Source organism: Fistularia commersonii, chromosome 23, assembly GCF_037954325.1.
Source record: "Fistularia commersonii isolate RoL2024-O1a breed Wild chromosome 23, RoL_Fcom_v1.0, whole genome shotgun sequence".
Lineage (NCBI taxonomy): Eukaryota > Metazoa > Chordata > Actinopteri > Syngnathiformes > Fistulariidae > Fistularia > Fistularia commersonii.
The window spans coordinates 4964842-4983227 of NC_141306.1; the positions used below are offsets into that span (position 1 = coordinate 4964842).

Sequence of the window (18386 nt, forward strand, 5' to 3'; positions counted from 1 at the left end):
CCAAATGAAATTATACAGCAAATATATATCTCGCACTGTGTGTGTGTCGGTGTGTAAGTGCATGGGTATCTGTGAGTGCGTGTGTGTTAGCGCAATGACAGCACAGACACACACACACGCACAGACACGCACATGCACATGCACATACACACAGACTCAAACACACACTTGTGCAGTCCGCGGCTCCGTTCCTGTAACAACGCGCTGGCAAGCCACGGATGAATGGAGTGGAAGATGGAAAGGGTGAGAGAGAAAGAGAGAAAGAGAGAGAGTTATGAAGGGAAAGGATGAAGAAACAGGATTAAAAAAGAAAGAACAGAGAAATAGGCCAAAGGCAACTTACTTCAGTTTTTGTTGTGCTTATAATGAAGAAATTCAAACAGTAGGAAAGCTTATAATCATATTATTTCTATTATTATAATAATGCTGATAATATTAATAATAATGATAATAATAAATGTTATTATCACTATTATTATTATTATTATTTCAATAAGTTTTAGTAAATAGTATGACTATCAAATTAGAATTAATTTGATTTTCTATAGAAATTATGTGTCGATGTTACATTTAAACCAATAGAAAGACAATCTGTTAGGGAGAATGTGGGTAGAGATGCAAATAGAATTATATTAAACAATTAAGGATTTGTTGTGTTAGTTGATTATTAGTAAAATGACTGAAAAAATTGTATGAAAAATAGAACAAGTGAGGGAGTAAGGTTTTTAAAAAAAAAACAACAGAAAAAAATGACTTTATGAGACAAGAAATAATAGAGGTGCTAATATCTATACTGGATATGTTTACATATATACTTATGTGTGTGTGTGTGTGTGTGTATGTTTGTGTTTGCATCTTATTTTTCTCAAAACAACGTATTTATTTTACGTAAAATCTCAGAAGTGTCAATTAACTCTGAGATATTTTTTGAAACATCAAGTGACTCCTGACTATTTTCCGATGTGTGTACGTGATTGACTCCCTGCATCATTAATCCACTCCTTTACATGTTTTATCTTTTGATTGACGGTTTTGCTAAAAACCCGTGGCCAAGGGTCACGTGAAGCTCTCGACAGTTCAAATTCCCAAATCGAAGATTAAGACAATCTTTTCGGCGAGATCAACTCACAGGAAGCTCCTAAAAACGACATCATTTTTAAGGAACCCAGTTGGATATGACGATTCCTCCGTGACTTCCCGCGGGAGGAACTATTTGCTGTTCACTCAAAGAACCTAATAGACCTCAGGATCGCTATTCGGATCCACATGATTAAAAACTAGGCAAACAAATCAGAAATTGGCATTTAAATATTTATATTTCCATCAGAACCTGAGTGTCATCTCCTTCTGGAAACGCTTCTTTCAATGGTTCGCTGAAGCACTTGAAGACGATTCCAACCCGGAGATCCTACATCGGGAGCTCGCGGAGTTTTAATGTTGGGAAATTTAATAAAAAAAGATTAAAATTGGGACAGGCGCTCTCTCTTATTCTCTCTCTCTCTGTCTCTCTCTCTCACACACACACACGCACACACACACGCATGCATGCATGCATGAACGCACTCCCAGATGTGGTGTGTGTAGGTGATTGACTCCCTGCATAATTAATCCACTCTTTTACATGTTCTTTTGATTGACTATTGATCTCAGCGCAAAGAACATTAGATGTGTTTCCCCTCAAATCGAAGGAGTTGTCAAAGGGTGAGCAACAGGCAGAAAATATACATGTAGAGCACCAACCCCCCCCGGCCACGCACACACACACACATACACACACATACACACACATACACACACATACACACACAAAGGCCATCTTTTAATTGCATGAGGTAATACATTTTTGTTGATTTATTCTTTATTCTTTTTTCTATCCATGTATTTTTTGTTGTTGTTGTTATATCTAAAACAAACTTACCTCACAACTTGTCTAATGTCGTTTTTTTTTTTTTTTTTTTTTTTTTAGTAAATTGCATTTTCACTGTATTTTATTTTCAAAATTGGAGAGTGAACAGCCGAGAAAGTATCTAGTCGAGAAAGTATTTTGAGAATCCTAAATCGTGTGAACAAATGAATTTTCAATCGATAAATTCATTAAGAAATGACCAGGATCATTCAGCAAAAAAAAAAAAAAAAAGATTAAAATTAGATTTTTTTTTTTCAGATTTTTATTTATTATATACATTTGCCTGAAATATTTGCAAAAAGTATAATATTCATAACATCTGTGTAGGAACATATTATCTTAAAGTGTTTTAACCACCTTAAAAATCACAATTTTGTCCAAAAAAAGGTAAGACATTAAGAAAAATTCTGCTCAAGAACTTAGAAAATACTATAAACATACATATTGTGATATTTATCAAAATTTAAAGTTTGGTGGATATCTAAATGTTTTAATGTCACCAAGTCCTTCTTCCTGTCACCAGAGGAAATGTCACCTTAACTACCTTAACCAGCCTTAACCCTCCCGAGTAATTATCCGCATTAAATTTATGTCTTCATTACATGAGGAACACCTGGTGCAAACACGCATGTATGCACACACACACACAGACACACACACACACACACACACACACACAATCCCCAAAGGTCCTCAGATGTATTCAAAATGTCTTACATGGCTTGACTATATATATCTTCAAAGACCCAGATTTCTTATGTAGGCAAGGCAAAGACACACACATACACACACACACACACACACACACACACGCACACATGGACATACACAAACACAAGCAGACACACACATATGCATAACACACCAACATATTAGTAAAATTTAAAATACTTAAACATCACCATCTGAAAACAAAAACTCCCTCTTGCTCACACACACGCACACACACACACACACACACACACACACACACTTGCAGCTTGTAGCGCAGGATGAAAGAGCCAGATAAAGGAACGAGACTAATGGAGGAAAGTTGCTTAATGACAAATTGTCGGATTGCAGAAGCCATTTTCTCTGCTCGTCATTTAGCTCTTTCATCCTCAGGCGCCGCTAAAATATTCCTCACTTCAGGCTCCTACTCGGTCACACTTTCAATTCTACTAACTCGCCGCCTCTCTCGGCTTTCCGAATGCGCGAGCAGAAGAAGTCCCGCCATGCCAACGTGATGGGAAACTGGGTCAAAAAACATACCGCGTGCGCAGCAACACCGACTGCACAAAGAAGAAAAAAAAGAAAAAGTTCAAGTCAAAGGGAGGGAACGTGGCGTTTCGTGCCGGTTATTCAAAGGGTTGCGCCTCACAGGGAAGGTGTTGTTAGTGATTAATACATCGTCCTCCGCAGCGTTTCCATCAGAATACCATTTTTGAGTCCTGTGCCCGTGCCGTTATTGATGGTGTTGCAGTTGCGGGCGGGACTCTTTCCCGCCATCGGCCAAAACTCGTTCCCACCCTTTAATTAGTTTATGGCCACAAGCTTTACAGTTTGTTTCCTCACTTTGATTTACCGGCTAAATGTATCAGTTGCCCCGACACTTTGATCGATTTCTATCCAAGAGATATATCTCTTGTCCCCGCTTTGATTATTTCATGGCCCCGAGATGTCACTCAAGACAACACTTTGGTTAATTTGGCCGCCGCACGCGCCTCGTTTCACAGTTTAGGCAATTTCCGGCCGTTGAGACTTGTTTCACATACTCGGTTACTTCCTGGCCCTCAAATAGATAATATTGGTGCATTTGTGGAAACCAGATTTGAGCCCTCCTGACCTTCTGTTGGTTTACAACAATCTAATGTATACCAAACCTGGATTTATTTGTGATAATGAACGGTATAGTGTTGCTTGCCAGCTGGTATTGTTAAACAACATTTCTTGGGAATCAATGACTTGCAGTCATTGATCCATGATCTATACCGCTTGTTCTACCATCAGATGAGCGCTGGAGCCAAGTGGGATTCATCACGAGCCCACCAGTGACTTTCTTTAATGAAAACGTGGTTCCTCCATTAGCTTAGTTGCTAATACGGGTGTCCAGTCTGAAGGCTGGTTCAATTCCCTGCTCTAACTGTCTGCATGCCGAAGTGTCCTCTGGTAAGACACTGGACCCCCCCGGTTTCTGGCCCGGTTAGGGCCTCGCACGGCAGCATCGCCTCCATCGGTGTGTGAATGGGTGAATTTAAACCAGTGCAAAGCCCTTTGAAACGGCGAGGTGTGAAAGCACTCTGTACATGGAGACCATTTTCCATTTTCGGAATTGATGCCTGGAACTTGTTGTCCGCTTTACAGGCAGCTCTCCATCGGCCGTCTCCGACTTGTAAATACAATGAGACCAGGGTTGTGTTAAATCGAATAAAACCAACGTTTTTTTTTTTCATTTTGAACTTTCCCCATTTCTGCAATCCTTCCTCGACATCCCTCAAATACGACCCTCTTCATCAATAGAGCTATTGAATTAGCGCGTATTCATTTCGCAGCCCGAGCTGCTGGACACAGGAAGTCTCCTCCTTCACTCTAAAGTCCGTTCTCAGCACCAATCTAATGCGCACTTAGTAAGTTTCGAGTGTCTGATAAAATCAAATCACCGAGGTGGTTTTTCTTCCATCTCCAGCACTTGGATGCCCCGACCACCGCCAGCACCACCACCATCAAATCTGTCAAATCCGGTTTGCTGAAGCTCGCTTTCATCACATCCAGGCATTGTCAGTGCAATGCAATTCAAAATGTGAGGTAGTAACTCCAGCTCGCCATTTTTAGTGACTCCCATCATGAGCCCGGCACTGCGTTGGGTTCTTATTTCACCGTAGTACTGAACATTGCTCCTGCGCTTTTTCTTATAGTAGGAATTTCCTGTCGGACCCCGTATGGACATGTAAATGGATATATCCTTCTATATTACAGGAGATGTAGCCATATACGGTATGTCGACAACACGGCGGTGTTTCATCGCATACAGAAATAGATTGCGTGTTTCAATTCATTGAAATTATCTAGATTGGATTTTAATGTAGTTTCATGTATGTGAAAATATACTTTTATTTATGTGCGCAAGCTTATTGCAGGGATTGCCGTCACGTTACGTCACGATTCTCCCCGAATCGATCGGACGATTTATCGTTTAATTACGAGTGTTACTTTTCAGCACTGTTTTCACAGTATAATGGGTCATTTTCTCAGTCTGCAAGTGCAATTTTCCTGTTTGACCGAACAGAAGAAGAGGAGGAGAGGCGGGAGATGAGCATCTCGAACTGAGCTCTACTGTGCAGAATTTCAAGATCCTCCCTTTGAGTGTGAACAAGAAGGTCAAACTTCAACACTCATATGTTCTTGACAATCCTGAACATCTGGTTATGCTTTGCAGAAGTCGCTACATGATTACATATGTATTTTTGAATTATTATAATCACTGCTCTTTGGTTTTTACTCTTTTTTTTTTTAATTTGTTTTTATTCACATCAGTGTATGAGAAATCACATGACGGATGCATAAGAGTGCAGCGCCATCTACTGGGATATATTCCATTAGATGATTGATTTGCTGCTATAATGACTGAGACACATGAAGAAGCGCCCGCAGGGTGCAAATACTCTCCCCTCAAAGCTCATTTCCATTCCCTTTAGTCAGACAATGCCGCTCGTAAATCCATAGAATCACTCGCAGGCGTCTTTCTTTACAAACTCGGAGCGAAAGACGAACAGAGGAGCAAAAGAGGACAATTATGAGAAGAAAAATCAATGTGGACATTACGAAACAATTATTTAGGGGCGGGCCATACAGCACATGAACTTAGTGCACACGACGCCTTCGGTGATAACACTGTATTACATGTATATATGAATATATATATTCAATAATTTTCTGCACTGCTTATCCTGCACTGAGGGCTGCAGAATATATATACATATATATATATATATATATGTATATATATACATATAGATATACACACACGCCCACCTCTGTGTATATATATATATATAGAAATAACCAATCAGAATCTCAACAGTTTCAGTCTGACTGCTCGACATGCCAACTTTCTCTACAAATCGACCTGCTAGAGATGTGAAGTGTTCACATTGAACGGCATATAAATAAAATGGACCGGATAAAGGGGCGAGCGCTAATTACTGACTGCTAGCTGCTAACGTGAACGAACCATCTGTTAAGCCACTAGTGTCGATCCAAGGATTGGTGAAAATGGACAATATCGGCCTTTTTGGAGCTCCCGGCCCCGGAGTGATGGACCGGGGTTGACATGAAAACATTGCGGAAGGTCCATCACATAAAGAGAGACAGAGGAGCCTCGCCAGCAGTGACTGCGCCGCTGTGACTCAAGGTAATTTCCGATCTTGGACTGTAGCTTTTAGTAGCTGCTTTACTGCAGTGTTTACAGTCTCTTTCAGGAACCCTCCCCGATGGCCCGGTCCGGCTCAGTCCATATGTCTCTCACACACTTTACACTCTATGCGCAATCGATCCCATTCGAAGACTTAGATAAGACGCCTTATTGTAGACCAGATATTAACATTTTATACATTTTCGGAACGTGATGAATGTGGTGTCTTTGACAGGCCTAATACTTTTTATGCTCTTCATGTGAAAAACAATGACAGCACGGACAGCATGTGCACCCACAGCTGCTTAGATAAAACGCTAATAATACCCAACTGGTACATTTCCCAGATGCATTTGATGTTCAAAAATACTCTGCAAATCACCAAAGGTTTTCTTTTAACTGTCATCATAATACTAGTTGAAATTGTGTTGACTGCTGCCATTGGCTTCAGTTATATGGCTGCCATCTCTCTTTATTTATCTGCTTATTATTATTAACCATATCAAAACCAAAACTCTGGCAGGTCCTTTAAATCTCACCTAACCCCCCCAATCATCTTAGATTAAGCTATAATCCAGCAAGTACGTATGAATAAATCTCATTTTAATCACATTACAGAAGTGCCTTGTAAAAATGCCCGCACATAGAGTCACCATTAAGGCCCATTTGAGATTTGACAGCATGGACGTTGCTCAGACTGCACTCGCACGCGTGCCCTTAACCCTGGGTGTTTGCAAAAAAAAAAAAAAAAAAGAGCTGAGCTGACTGAATGAAGAGGGGTTATTTATGATCTATGCTACGAACAGGCAAATCAAGTGTTCCCCATTGTCCTAGAATATGATGACTAGAAATCAGATAATTTAAAACAGAGGAGCGTCAGACACGTCAAGTCTCAGACAATTCCAGTGGGGAAGTCGGATGCATGACGTAAGATCTTATGTGGATGTGCATATGGTGACTCATTAGTCAGAGTCATGGTTGGATCATGTGAATTCTGAACACAGATGGAATAATTATATATGTAAAATATCATTAGCTGTGTTATTTCAGAATAAATAAATGCAGCCATTACTCTTTTTATGATTATTAATGAGAGGAGACACGGTACCTTATTTCTCAGACAACAGATGTTAAGATCTTTACTTTGCTGAAATTTCAAACAATTTGCTTGTTCTATTGGCTCACGTTAAAACCAGGCGTTCGGAAAAAAAAAAGGGAATTTTCATTTGTAACTGCATCATAATGTTATGGTTATTTGTAATTCATCGCATTTAAAAACATAAACACGAGCTTCAAGTATCAGCCAACAATCCCTGCTTTTTAAATATTATCATCGGTATAGCCGACCAAACAACCCTCCCCATCGGTGTGAGCGGATAAATCAAAGTGATCAATACTATCTCAATAATATCTCATTACCTCTCATGCTCATGTAAATTTTGATTTCCAATTTTTGATTTATGTTATGAATAGAAATCATCCTTTACAAAGAATAAGGGGTTTCCATGGGTTTCTTCTGAATAAAACACAAAATCAGTGGTTCAACAACAATATAATCAATGATATAATGTCATCATTTCATGATATAACAAAATGATGCTAAGATTTTAAAATCTCCAAAACAATTTAAAATCACTTGAATAAACATCTTGCGGGAAATGTTAATTAAAACAATAGCAGAAAAAAATATATTTCTTGTTCTGTTTTGGTGCAAATAGTGACATGAAAGTAGGTGAGGGATTTGAAAAAATATAAAGAAACATGGCAATACGGTGAGGTTCCACCATCGACTGATTATTGATCGTATGATGATATATCTTTTTGGGCCGACCTATCGGTCCACCCCTTGCCATGAGTATCGGCCCCCGGAAACAGCATATCGGTCGACCATATTGCCGAGGCAAACGGAACGGGTCAGCAGGTGCAAGGCGTCCGTATTACTATTCCTCTTTCTTTTGTTGTATTTTTAGTGTCACCACTCTACACAGGTCTGAAAATAAAAGCCAGCAGACGCTTAAGGCAGTGAAGTATAAAAACAGAATCCTGTTTCGCGAGATGGAACTAAACTTTCTGCTATTGGAGGACACACACACACAGAGACAAACACACACACACACACACACACACATGCAGGATGGGACGGGATGGAGAGGCATCCGACCTGCAGTGCTAGACACCCCTCATCCTTCCCAGGATTCAATTCCACCGGCATCACCTTCACGCACGCGGGAGGGGGTTGGGGGTTGGGGGTTGGGGTGGGGAGGGGGGGTGGACGCTCCTCACGCAGGCATGAGCGCCGCACTGTTTGTGTTTCTCTTATTTTGCCCAATAAACACACACCAGCAACTCCGCGCCGCTCCACTTCTCCAACAGACACGCAGGCGGTAGATCCACGTCACACACTCACCTGCTGTAAATACATGAAGGTGAGGGCAGCGCAGGACAGCGGAGGACAGGCATCCACGTTGGGTAACGCCACGCATGTTCCTCCGGGATGCTGCATGTTCCCCTCCGCAAACTGACAACACAAAACCCCTCAACCCCGGCAACACGAGCCCGGTCTGAGCGGCGAGGTGAAGAGACGGAGAGAGAGTGAGTGACTGAGTGAGAGAGAGAGAGAGAGAGGGAGAGGGAGAGATAGAGGGAGGCAAAGAAAAGAAAGATGATTGGTAGGGAGAGTGAGCAGAAAGATGGAGCTTCAAAGGAAGCAGCCGGTCCCGTACGATAGAGACCCGAGTGTTTTCTGCTCAAAAGAAGGCGGGACAAAACACACACAAGGAGAGAGAGAGAGAGAGAGAGAGAGAGAGAGAGAGAGAGAGAGAGAGAGAGAGAGAGAGAGCTCTGCTGCAGTGTGTGTGTGCAAGAGTGTGTGTCTGACTCAGTGTGTGTGTGAGCATGTGTGTGTGTGTGTGTGTGTGTGGAGGCGAGCCAGCAGTCAGTGTGTGTGACTGCGATCGCTGAAGCATGAGGGAGGCAGAAAATTGTCTGGTTGTGTGTGTATATATGTGTGTGTATGTGTGTGTGAATGTGTGTGGGTGTTGTATGTGTACATAGCGTGTCGGCATGTATACGGCCGTATGGCTATATATGCAAGGGGTCCAGCTGCGTGTGTGTACATGTGCTGTTTAATGCAAAAATATATGATGATGCCTCTCTCCCCATCCCTCTCTCTCTCTCTCTCTTTCTATCTCTCTTACTCTTTCTATCTCTCTCTTTCTTTCTCCCTCGCTCTCTCTCTCCCACTCTCATCCTCTTGATGAATTGAAGTTGTTTGACATGTGTTACTGGAGGCGATCAAGGATGCTGACTGCAGCCTCTTCCTCTTCCTCCCCTACTCTCTCCCTCTCTTCCTCTAAAAAGCTTCCTCATCTTCATACCCAGAACTTTTGCTTTATTATCATAAACTTCTGCCTTTGTTTTTTATGTCTTCAGCCCCAAACATGACATCACGGACGACACCAAATATTTTATGTCCATTTAATCCAACCAAAAAAATAATTCTACATTTACGGGGGTGAGATTTTTGTTTTCGTCCTGCGGCTTAGCAAGCGCACAAAATATAAAATAATTAAAGTAATGACACGATAATAATATAAAAGCATTACAAAAGGGGTATATGAGCAATAAAAATCCAATAAGGAAATGAAAAGAGGATATATCATAAGATGTATACGGGATGTAGAGCCAAAACAAAGATGACCTCATCTTTTTGACTGTCAATTAAAGGGAGGATTTAATTTTTTTTTTTTTTTTTTTTTTTTTTTATGTAAAGAAAATGTAAATGATAGCAGTCGGAGCATAAATGAAATACTTGCGATTGCCGATAATTTGATTGTGACCCCGCCTTCGACAAATTAAACTATGCTCAATACAATCTACTTATCGAGTAATTATACAATTATTATATTCTGTTACTGCTAGCTTAAAATAAGCCACCAGCCTTATCCGGTGTTGTTTTCCACTCAGCTGACAGCAAACTCAGTCCCATTTACATATGAAACCATAAACCGTGCGGTATTTTGTTTCACATTTTAATCCCTTCCTACTAGAGAGAGATGACTTCATTTCTATCCGGATATATATCATTCATGCGGCTTTTTTTTTTTTTTTCTTGTTCCCTAAATTCAAGGATTTTACCTTCTGCTTCTTACACTGCAAATAACAACAGCACAATGAACACTCGCTGAATCCTTGCCTTTTCATTTTAACCTTTGTTTGAATTTGTCAAGAGCGTAGCAGCGGCGGAGAGTTCTAGTAATTCAGACAGGATGAGATGAATAGAGACGAACTTGTATTCTTTGCTTAGCTATATAAAATAAAACTAGAAGACACTTAAACATGCTGATGAAAATAAGATCACGATGTAAAAATACACCAACATTACATGCAGGCGGAGTAGAATAAGCAAACACCCGCCTGGATTTGTGACGATTAATTTCAATTGGTCATATCAGGTAGACTTTATTTCCGGGATTTGATCGGTTATTAACCCTCATATAATGTTAAGGGTCAATTTGACCCATTTCACCCATTGACCCAATAGGTCATATTGACCCTTAACATCATATGAGGGTTAATAATTTGGTCAAAAGAGAAAGAGAACTGAGCGCCACGTACAGAAAATCTGATCCCGATGTATCAGTGGTGAAAGTTAGGGGGCCCAGGGTGGAACCCTGAGGTACTCCATTATGGAAGATTATCGAATGCCATCAGTAATATGATCAATAAACTGAGCGGGTATCGCCAGAGATGGCACGGTGACGCGGTGCTTCCTCCTCGCAGCACGGAGGTTTGATTCAGGGAGATCTTCCGTGCGGAGTTTGTCCAAAAATATGCAGAAGGGTAATGGCAAAATTTAGAAAATTGCCCTCACGCGTGAATGAGAGGATGAATGGTTGTTTGTCCTGCGGTTGACCTTTGACCGGTATCGCCCAATGATGGCTCTGACTGGCCCCGGCATCTTCTGTAGATGATGGATGGATGGGTATCGCAAGAAAAGTCAAAGAAACTGTACAGGTCACCCACAGGACAGACACCTTCTTGTCCTTCACCTCCCTGATTGGTAAACATGTTGATCCTCATATTTCAGATGCTTTGAGTTCTGAACTATCCTATACTCATATCGGCCGTTAATGACATCCGCTTTTAGCTAACATCACCAACGGTTCAACGGTTTAGCTAACTCCCAGCACCCCAAAATGCAGAACCCTGTAATCACAACGGCTGATTTGCGTCAGCAGCGAGCAGAAGGATATTTTCTTGTAAACTGGAAGAACAGGGTTTTTTTTTGGTTAAATTGTTGATCAAACTCCGGTATATTATACACAATGATGATCGTTACCGGTCTGTTTTATTACCGCCAATCAAAATCAGGCGGCAAAATGATCCCCCCCTAATCAAGGCAATGGACATGTTTGTGTTCTCGTTTTATTTCTTTTCGTTTCTTATTTTGTATCACCACGAAAGAACTATTTCTAAATTCTCACTCTTGGGGTTTTGAACATACTTTGGGCTGCTTAGTAACCACTGTTTTCTGTGTCAACGGCCCGTGAATTAAAACATCAAGAGTGAATTCCGCTCGCTAAAAAATCCCGTCGCTTGGAATTTATAACGTTTGGGATAAAAATGAAAAACAGACTAATGAATATTGTGTTCTATTAGTTTGCACATTACTCCGGCCCGATGTTTTAAAGCTGAAATGTGCATTTGCGTGCGTACGTGTGTGTGTATTTGAGCGACACAGTGAAACATAAAGGCAAATATGGGTATATTATGAGATGAAGCGGAGCACCGCGGCTTCACAGCTGCAGGCTAGCAGCTACCTTTCATCCATTTGTGCGACTGATGGCACGCTCCCTTCATTCTTCTCTCAGTCTTCTTTTCCTTTTCCGCCCTTTGGGCACATCTTTATTTTTGCCGCCGCACACACAGATAAGCCATTAACTCAGCCTGTAAATCCAATTGCGGGCTTCTTACCCCGCATAGACATGCCCTCCGCTCGTCAATAATTCACTTTTACAATAAAAATCCAAGATGAAGAACATTGCATGTAGTTTAAGAATATATGTGTGGATATATTTCTATATATACATGAATATATAAGTACTCCCTGACAAGGGGATATGTTGTACATTTGTGCAGAGCTCTGTCTGCTCTAGCAAAACAGCCCAGCCTTTCTCATAACTCTGCCGCTCTACTTAATAGATTTTTTTTTTTTTTTTTTTTATTCTTACCGCAGATCCTCTCCATCAGACATGTTGAAACCAGGAGGAATTACACCCCGGATCCTGTTTAATATAATGAGACATGATTGGATGGCGGGTTTCCCTGAGATGATACGTCTGGGTTAATGCGAGAAAGGCGCTTCAATATGCAGGAATACAATTGTATAACATTGTGGGATCTTTTTTGTTTTGTTTTGTTTTTTTACTTGGAGTGGCTTTTTCATTGTTGATGCTCGCTGTTCTAATGATCAAGTAGAAAAGATCTCTTTTACTAATGACTGGAAGTATTAATGCATAAACTACAAAATACTTGAGGCAGGATATTTATCTTAAAAAAAAATTGAATGAACACACACACACAAGCGTGCACATACACACAGAAACTCTCAAACAATTGGATTGGATTAAAAAAATTGATAGTTTGATGCGCAGATGGAAATAAACCTGAGCAGATTGAAAGGAGTAACTGAAAAAGAAAAATGTGTGACATCAATGATAAAGTTCAATTTTTTTTTTGTTTAGACAATCTTTGTGTGAATAGATAATGGGATAATAAATATTTCAAAAAAATCAACACCAAGAAATAACATTTTCTTACGTGCTATTATAATTTCATTTCACCGTATTTTCATATCGATGCATTTTTTCTCCTATTTCTTCCAAAACGTCTTCTAAAACCAGTAGATTGGCAAACAAAGATCAGAAAAATGATCTGAATTATTTTGGAATTCATTCATTCATTATCTCTAGTGCTTATCCTGCTGTCGGGGTGGTGGAGGGACCCGAGCCGGTCCCAGCTGTCACTGGGCGAGAGGCGGCTCTCCTACAGCAATTACAAACACCTCGCTCTCGTTCAGATCCAGAATCATAATCAGAAAAAAAATCTTATTTGTCCCCAAGGGGCAATTGGAGGGTATATGTAGCATAGCATCCTAGAGCAGATCCAACATCTATGAACATATAGAATAAACCAAAATAAATATGTAGAAAATCTTTCTTCTTTTTCCGTTCAGGGGTCGCCACAGTGAATCAACCTTCTCCATCTAACCCTTTTCTCTGGATCCTCCTCTCTCATACCAGCTACCTTCATGTCCTCTCTCACGACGTCCATAAATCTTCTCTTTGGTCTTCCTCTAGACCTCCAATTCCAGCCTCCATCTCCAAATATATTCACCATCCCTCCTCTGTACATGACCCAACCACCTCAGTCTGGCTTCTCTGACCTTCTCTCCAAAATATCTAACATCTGCTGATCCTATCCATCCTCATCACTCCCAAAGAAAACCTCAACATCTTCATCTCTGAAAATATATAGTAAATAAAGGTGAGAAAAACTCAAAATAAAATTAACTAAAAAAATAAAATGAAAGTAAAGAATAAAGTGAAGTAAACTCCAACATCGACAGGATTCTATAGAGCAGGGTCCCCAGACTCACGGCCCGCGGACCAACTGCGGCCCGCTAAACAATATTTTGTGGCCCCCATGCCTGAAATCAAATCTTTGTGTTCGTGCTGCCCGCACGTTTTTTCCAACAACAAAAAAAAAAAAAAAAACGGCAAGGAAAAAATGGAAAAGTAACTTTGCAATGTATTTTTTGCATCAAAATTTGAAAACAAAATGATTTTTTGATGAAATAACATCTAGTGACATTGTTAAAAGATCTTTTCTTTTCTTATTTCTATTAAAAACACAAAAACGATAGCACACAAAAAAAAAAACTAAAAAGATTATTTTAGAAACCAGAATAGCCACCATTAGCCTTGTAAGCATGATACCTCCTCTTATACATGCTACCAATCCATTTTCTAATAAATTCTAGTGGCAAATTTTCCCACAGTGACAAGATTTTTTCTTTTAACTCAACAATATTTTTAGGGTGTAATTTCATCAATTCTTTTTTAATATACATTTTTAATATCAATTTGTCTTGTATTTTTTAGAGGAACACTTCATTACATATAAGGATTTTATCATTTACCCGTTTACCACCTTTACACTTAAACAAAGGAAAAAATAGGACTCAGTGTTACTTCTAGGTAATGATTTTACCGGTGCGGCACCTTTGACATCAAATTAGGCCGCATGTGGCCCAAAAGGAGTTTGACACTCCTGGTATAGAGGGATAAAATATCCACTCCCTCATTCAAACATCTCATCCACCTGAGATCAGCAGTACAGACGAATGATTGAATGAATGAATGAATGAATGAATCTGGGAGAACGTGCACTAATATATTATGTAGTAGCTGTAAAACATTATCATATCACTCCCTCTTGCTCCCGGCCCCTTCCACCCCATCAATTGTTTGGCTAGTTAGCATACAGTGGCTGCAAACAGCGGGACACTCGCAGGCATGCAGGGCTGGGGTTTTCAAAGTGAAGAGAGATTAGCGAGTGGAAGCGAAGCCACGAGGCTCATCCTCACATCTGAACTTTCTTCTTCTTCCTTTTAAAGTAAGACAAGAGTGAAAACGGCCAACACACCAGCCTGTCATAAACGATTTAAGCTCCGCTAAAAGGATTGGAATTGTCGGCAGGACTAGCGCGCTACAAATCCACACTGGCGCCGCTCGCTGCGTTTGAGGACCCCTCTAACAGCGATGACAGCTCGAGTCTTTCAGCAAAAGACACAGATGTTTATCTTTCCCATTCTATTATTTCCTTCTGTTTCCTTTTTTTTTTTTATACTTTTCGCAGCAGCAGCCGCCGAGACGGGCGAGGGAGAAAACTTTACCCAAAATATTTTAATTAACGACAAAAAAAGGCAGGAATTCCCAAGGGCAAGGATGCCTGCGAGAACTTTCGAGAAATTAACCAAGACCTTATTCCCAAAGCGCATGGAATAAGTGACGAAATCACCTGGAAATAAAAATATGAGATAAATCAAATTGAAGTTTAGCTTTCACATTAAGGATTCAAGGATTTTGTTTATCGTCATATCACTCTGATGAGAATTGAACCACATTTGGTTCTTGATCACAGCCATTAGAGAGATAAGAATAATATGAAAATATATGTATAAAATATACACAGTGTACAGCACAGTAAACAAAAATAAGCCTAAACATGATAAATAAGCGCGAGACTTTATAGAACGAGGAAGGTGAAAACGTAACAAACTTCCGAGCGCTTCGTACCACAAGCATCAAATTGTCCGATCCTGAGTCATCTGGATCGTCACGGCAACCGGGGAAGACTCAAAACGGTTGGTGAACAGGCCGGGTAAAAGTGCAACGCACTGTGAATAATTCCTGGATGCGACCATGGGGCCCAGCTGGTAACGGACACAACCTCAGGTCTTTCAAACACATACACACACACACACACACACACACACACGGATGTGTTTTAAGCATCTGCGCCTTCAGATATTGCCTTTTATAATCCAGTCGGTAATTCCTACCAGATCAGTGTGCCAATTGTCAGCGCGGTTTAAAACACGGTGCAGTGAGCTCGTCCAAGCCCCCCAGGAAAGATTCTGATGGCCCAATTTGATCGCACATTTCTGAAAATAATACCAAGCAACTGTGAGTAATGCTGCTATCGCCAGACAGCAAGACCCAACTTTGGAAGGCAGACTTTCTTTAAACGCGGGGATGCTAAATGCTGAGGTTGTCAATGAGAATCCGTTCAAAGCCTTGGTTTTTTTAAGCGGCTCTTTGGACGTTTCGGGAAACGGTCACGAAACGTGCAGGCGTGTCGCGGATCTGATCGACGGCCCGCATCTGCCTCGGAGAATGTTCTGATATTCATTCGTCCATTAATTATCTATGACGCTTATCCTGCACTCGGGGTCACGGGGGGCCGGAGGCTATCCCAGCTGTCATTGGGCGAAAGTTAATCAATCACAGGGCCACGTATCGAGACAAATAACCGTTCACCTTCTCGTTCACATGTCTTGGCTATTTAGAGTCTCCTGGTTCGACCCCCGATTCAGAGGTTGGTCCGAAATTGGGCTGGAAATATATCAATGTGATATCTGATGTCTACCTTGTTTGATTGTCTCACAAATATTTTGATTCTTTAGTATTTTGTTTTTTCAATTACGTATTTTCGGTCAGTGATAATGACTTCAACCGCATCTCTACACAACCCCTGCGAGAAATCAACGGGAAAAGACGAGATTAGAACAAACAAAGTCTTGCCAAATATTGATTTTTATCACAAGAACTCAAAAAGGTCATCTTAAAATAAGCAAACAATGACAGGAAAAAAAAAAAAAAAAAAGTTTAAATGATCCAGAAATGACCCTAAAGAAAAGGTCAAAACAAAGAATTAAGAGAAACTTTCATCAAGAGATGATACGACCTAAAAACTTGGACAAGCCTCGCTGGAATGGTAGAAATAAATGTACATTCATATATACAGTACACAAAACAGTAACAATCCAAAAAACCTGTGTGAATGGCTGTGCGTCTCTATATAGCCTGTAAACCAGAAAGTAAATGGTTGCTTGTCTCTCTCTGCCCTGTGAATCGTCGTGAACAGTTGCACTTGTATATGTCGGGTGAATGAGCCTAAATGACTGTTTATCTTTATGTGATGGATATTGTATAAATGCAGAGCGCGTTGCACAAATGTAGTTTTTCTTCCACCCTTTGTGCAGATGTACAGTTAGTTATTTGATATTGGAGTTAACTATGATTTTATTTACTTTCATTTCTAACTTTTTTTATTTGTTTTTTTTTTTACCATTATTTTTTATATATTTTTGGGGGGTTATTTCATATGTTCATAAATGATTGGTCTGTTCTAGGGAACCTATGCTACATGAGCTCTGCATGTGCTTGGGGACAAAAAAAGTTTCTCCGGCTCTGAATGATAGCGAGTCGTCAAAATTGCTGAATGAAACCCTTCTCTCGCCCAAAGACGGCCGGGACTGGCTCCTGTCCCTTCAGCAGGACAAGCAGTTGAGACAATAAATGAATGAATTCCAAAATATATCGGATCATCTTTAAATTGACTTATTCACATCTGATTCATGTCTCACAAACAAAACCAATGCTGATCTACTGGGTTTTTGAAGATGACGATGACATGAAAAATGCATCAATATGAAAATATGGTGAAATTAAATTATCAAATAAGAAAATGTTATTTCTCTGTGTTGATTTGTTCCGAATATTTATTATCCCATTATAGTGATGGTCTTCCACCCTGGCAGCATTATAGCCTAAAATGACAACCAGAAGAGGTTTCCTCTTTCAATCCCCGGACTTTGGATGCATGATAAAGATCAATAGGAATAATTCAACTTTCACAACCAGCTCAGGCCTCAACTCCTTTGACCGGGAGCCCCAGAGGTGTCGGGAGATATTCCGGAGCGGTTCTGCAGGCTGCAGAGCTGCAGCCAGTCAAACCACCTCAACTCCTCTTCGCCTGAATCAGGATGTTTTGTTTCCTGTCCGGGACAAAAATAGCTGCAAACCCAAGCGGCAGTTTTCAGAGGGTTCCTTTCCGATCGCACGGCTGACGTCACGCACACTATGAGCTGTCCTCGTTCAGTCTTTCTGTCACTCTCCGAGACGTCCCCTGCGTCCCCCTGCCCCAGCCTGCTGCTGCCCCTAATTATTATACCTTTATCTTTCATTCACTCGTTCCAGAATCTACCAGCAGGATTTGTGTCTGGTCTCATCCTCTCTGTGTTGCGCACACGGTCCCGTGTGCACGCAAACATACACACACACACACACACACACACACACACACACACACACACACACACACACAAAAACAATCATTTGACAGTAAGAACAGCAAGACAAGGACATCTGACTGGTTGCCTCCAATGAAAGATAATATATTATAAGGCTGCAAGTTTCTTAATTCTAAGGTAAAATTACATATCGCACACACACACACACA

At 40.6% G+C, this 18386-nt stretch overlaps 1 protein-coding gene across 9 annotated transcripts in view; it reads right to left on the bottom strand.

Moving 5' to 3' along the window:
- The window catches only part of rbfox1 (RNA binding fox-1 homolog 1), a 231109-nt gene that overhangs the window by 100663 nt on the left and 112060 nt on the right, over positions 1–18386 (bottom strand). For 5 of the 9 annotated variants that reach the window (XR_015107938.1, XM_086170540.1, XM_086170550.1 and 2 more), the window contains exon 1: positions 8704–9011. The exons of 3 other annotated variants lie outside the window; for them this stretch is intronic. Coding sequence is in view for 4 of the 6 variants with exons in the window: in XM_086170540.1 (XP_086026666.1) it covers positions 8704–8799 (96 nt within the window). In the remaining 2 variants the exon portion in view is untranslated. Of the gene's footprint in view, positions 1–8636; positions 8659–8703; positions 9012–18386 lie in introns of those variants that run through there. One more of the 9 variants, XM_086170548.1, reaches the window with a different exon arrangement.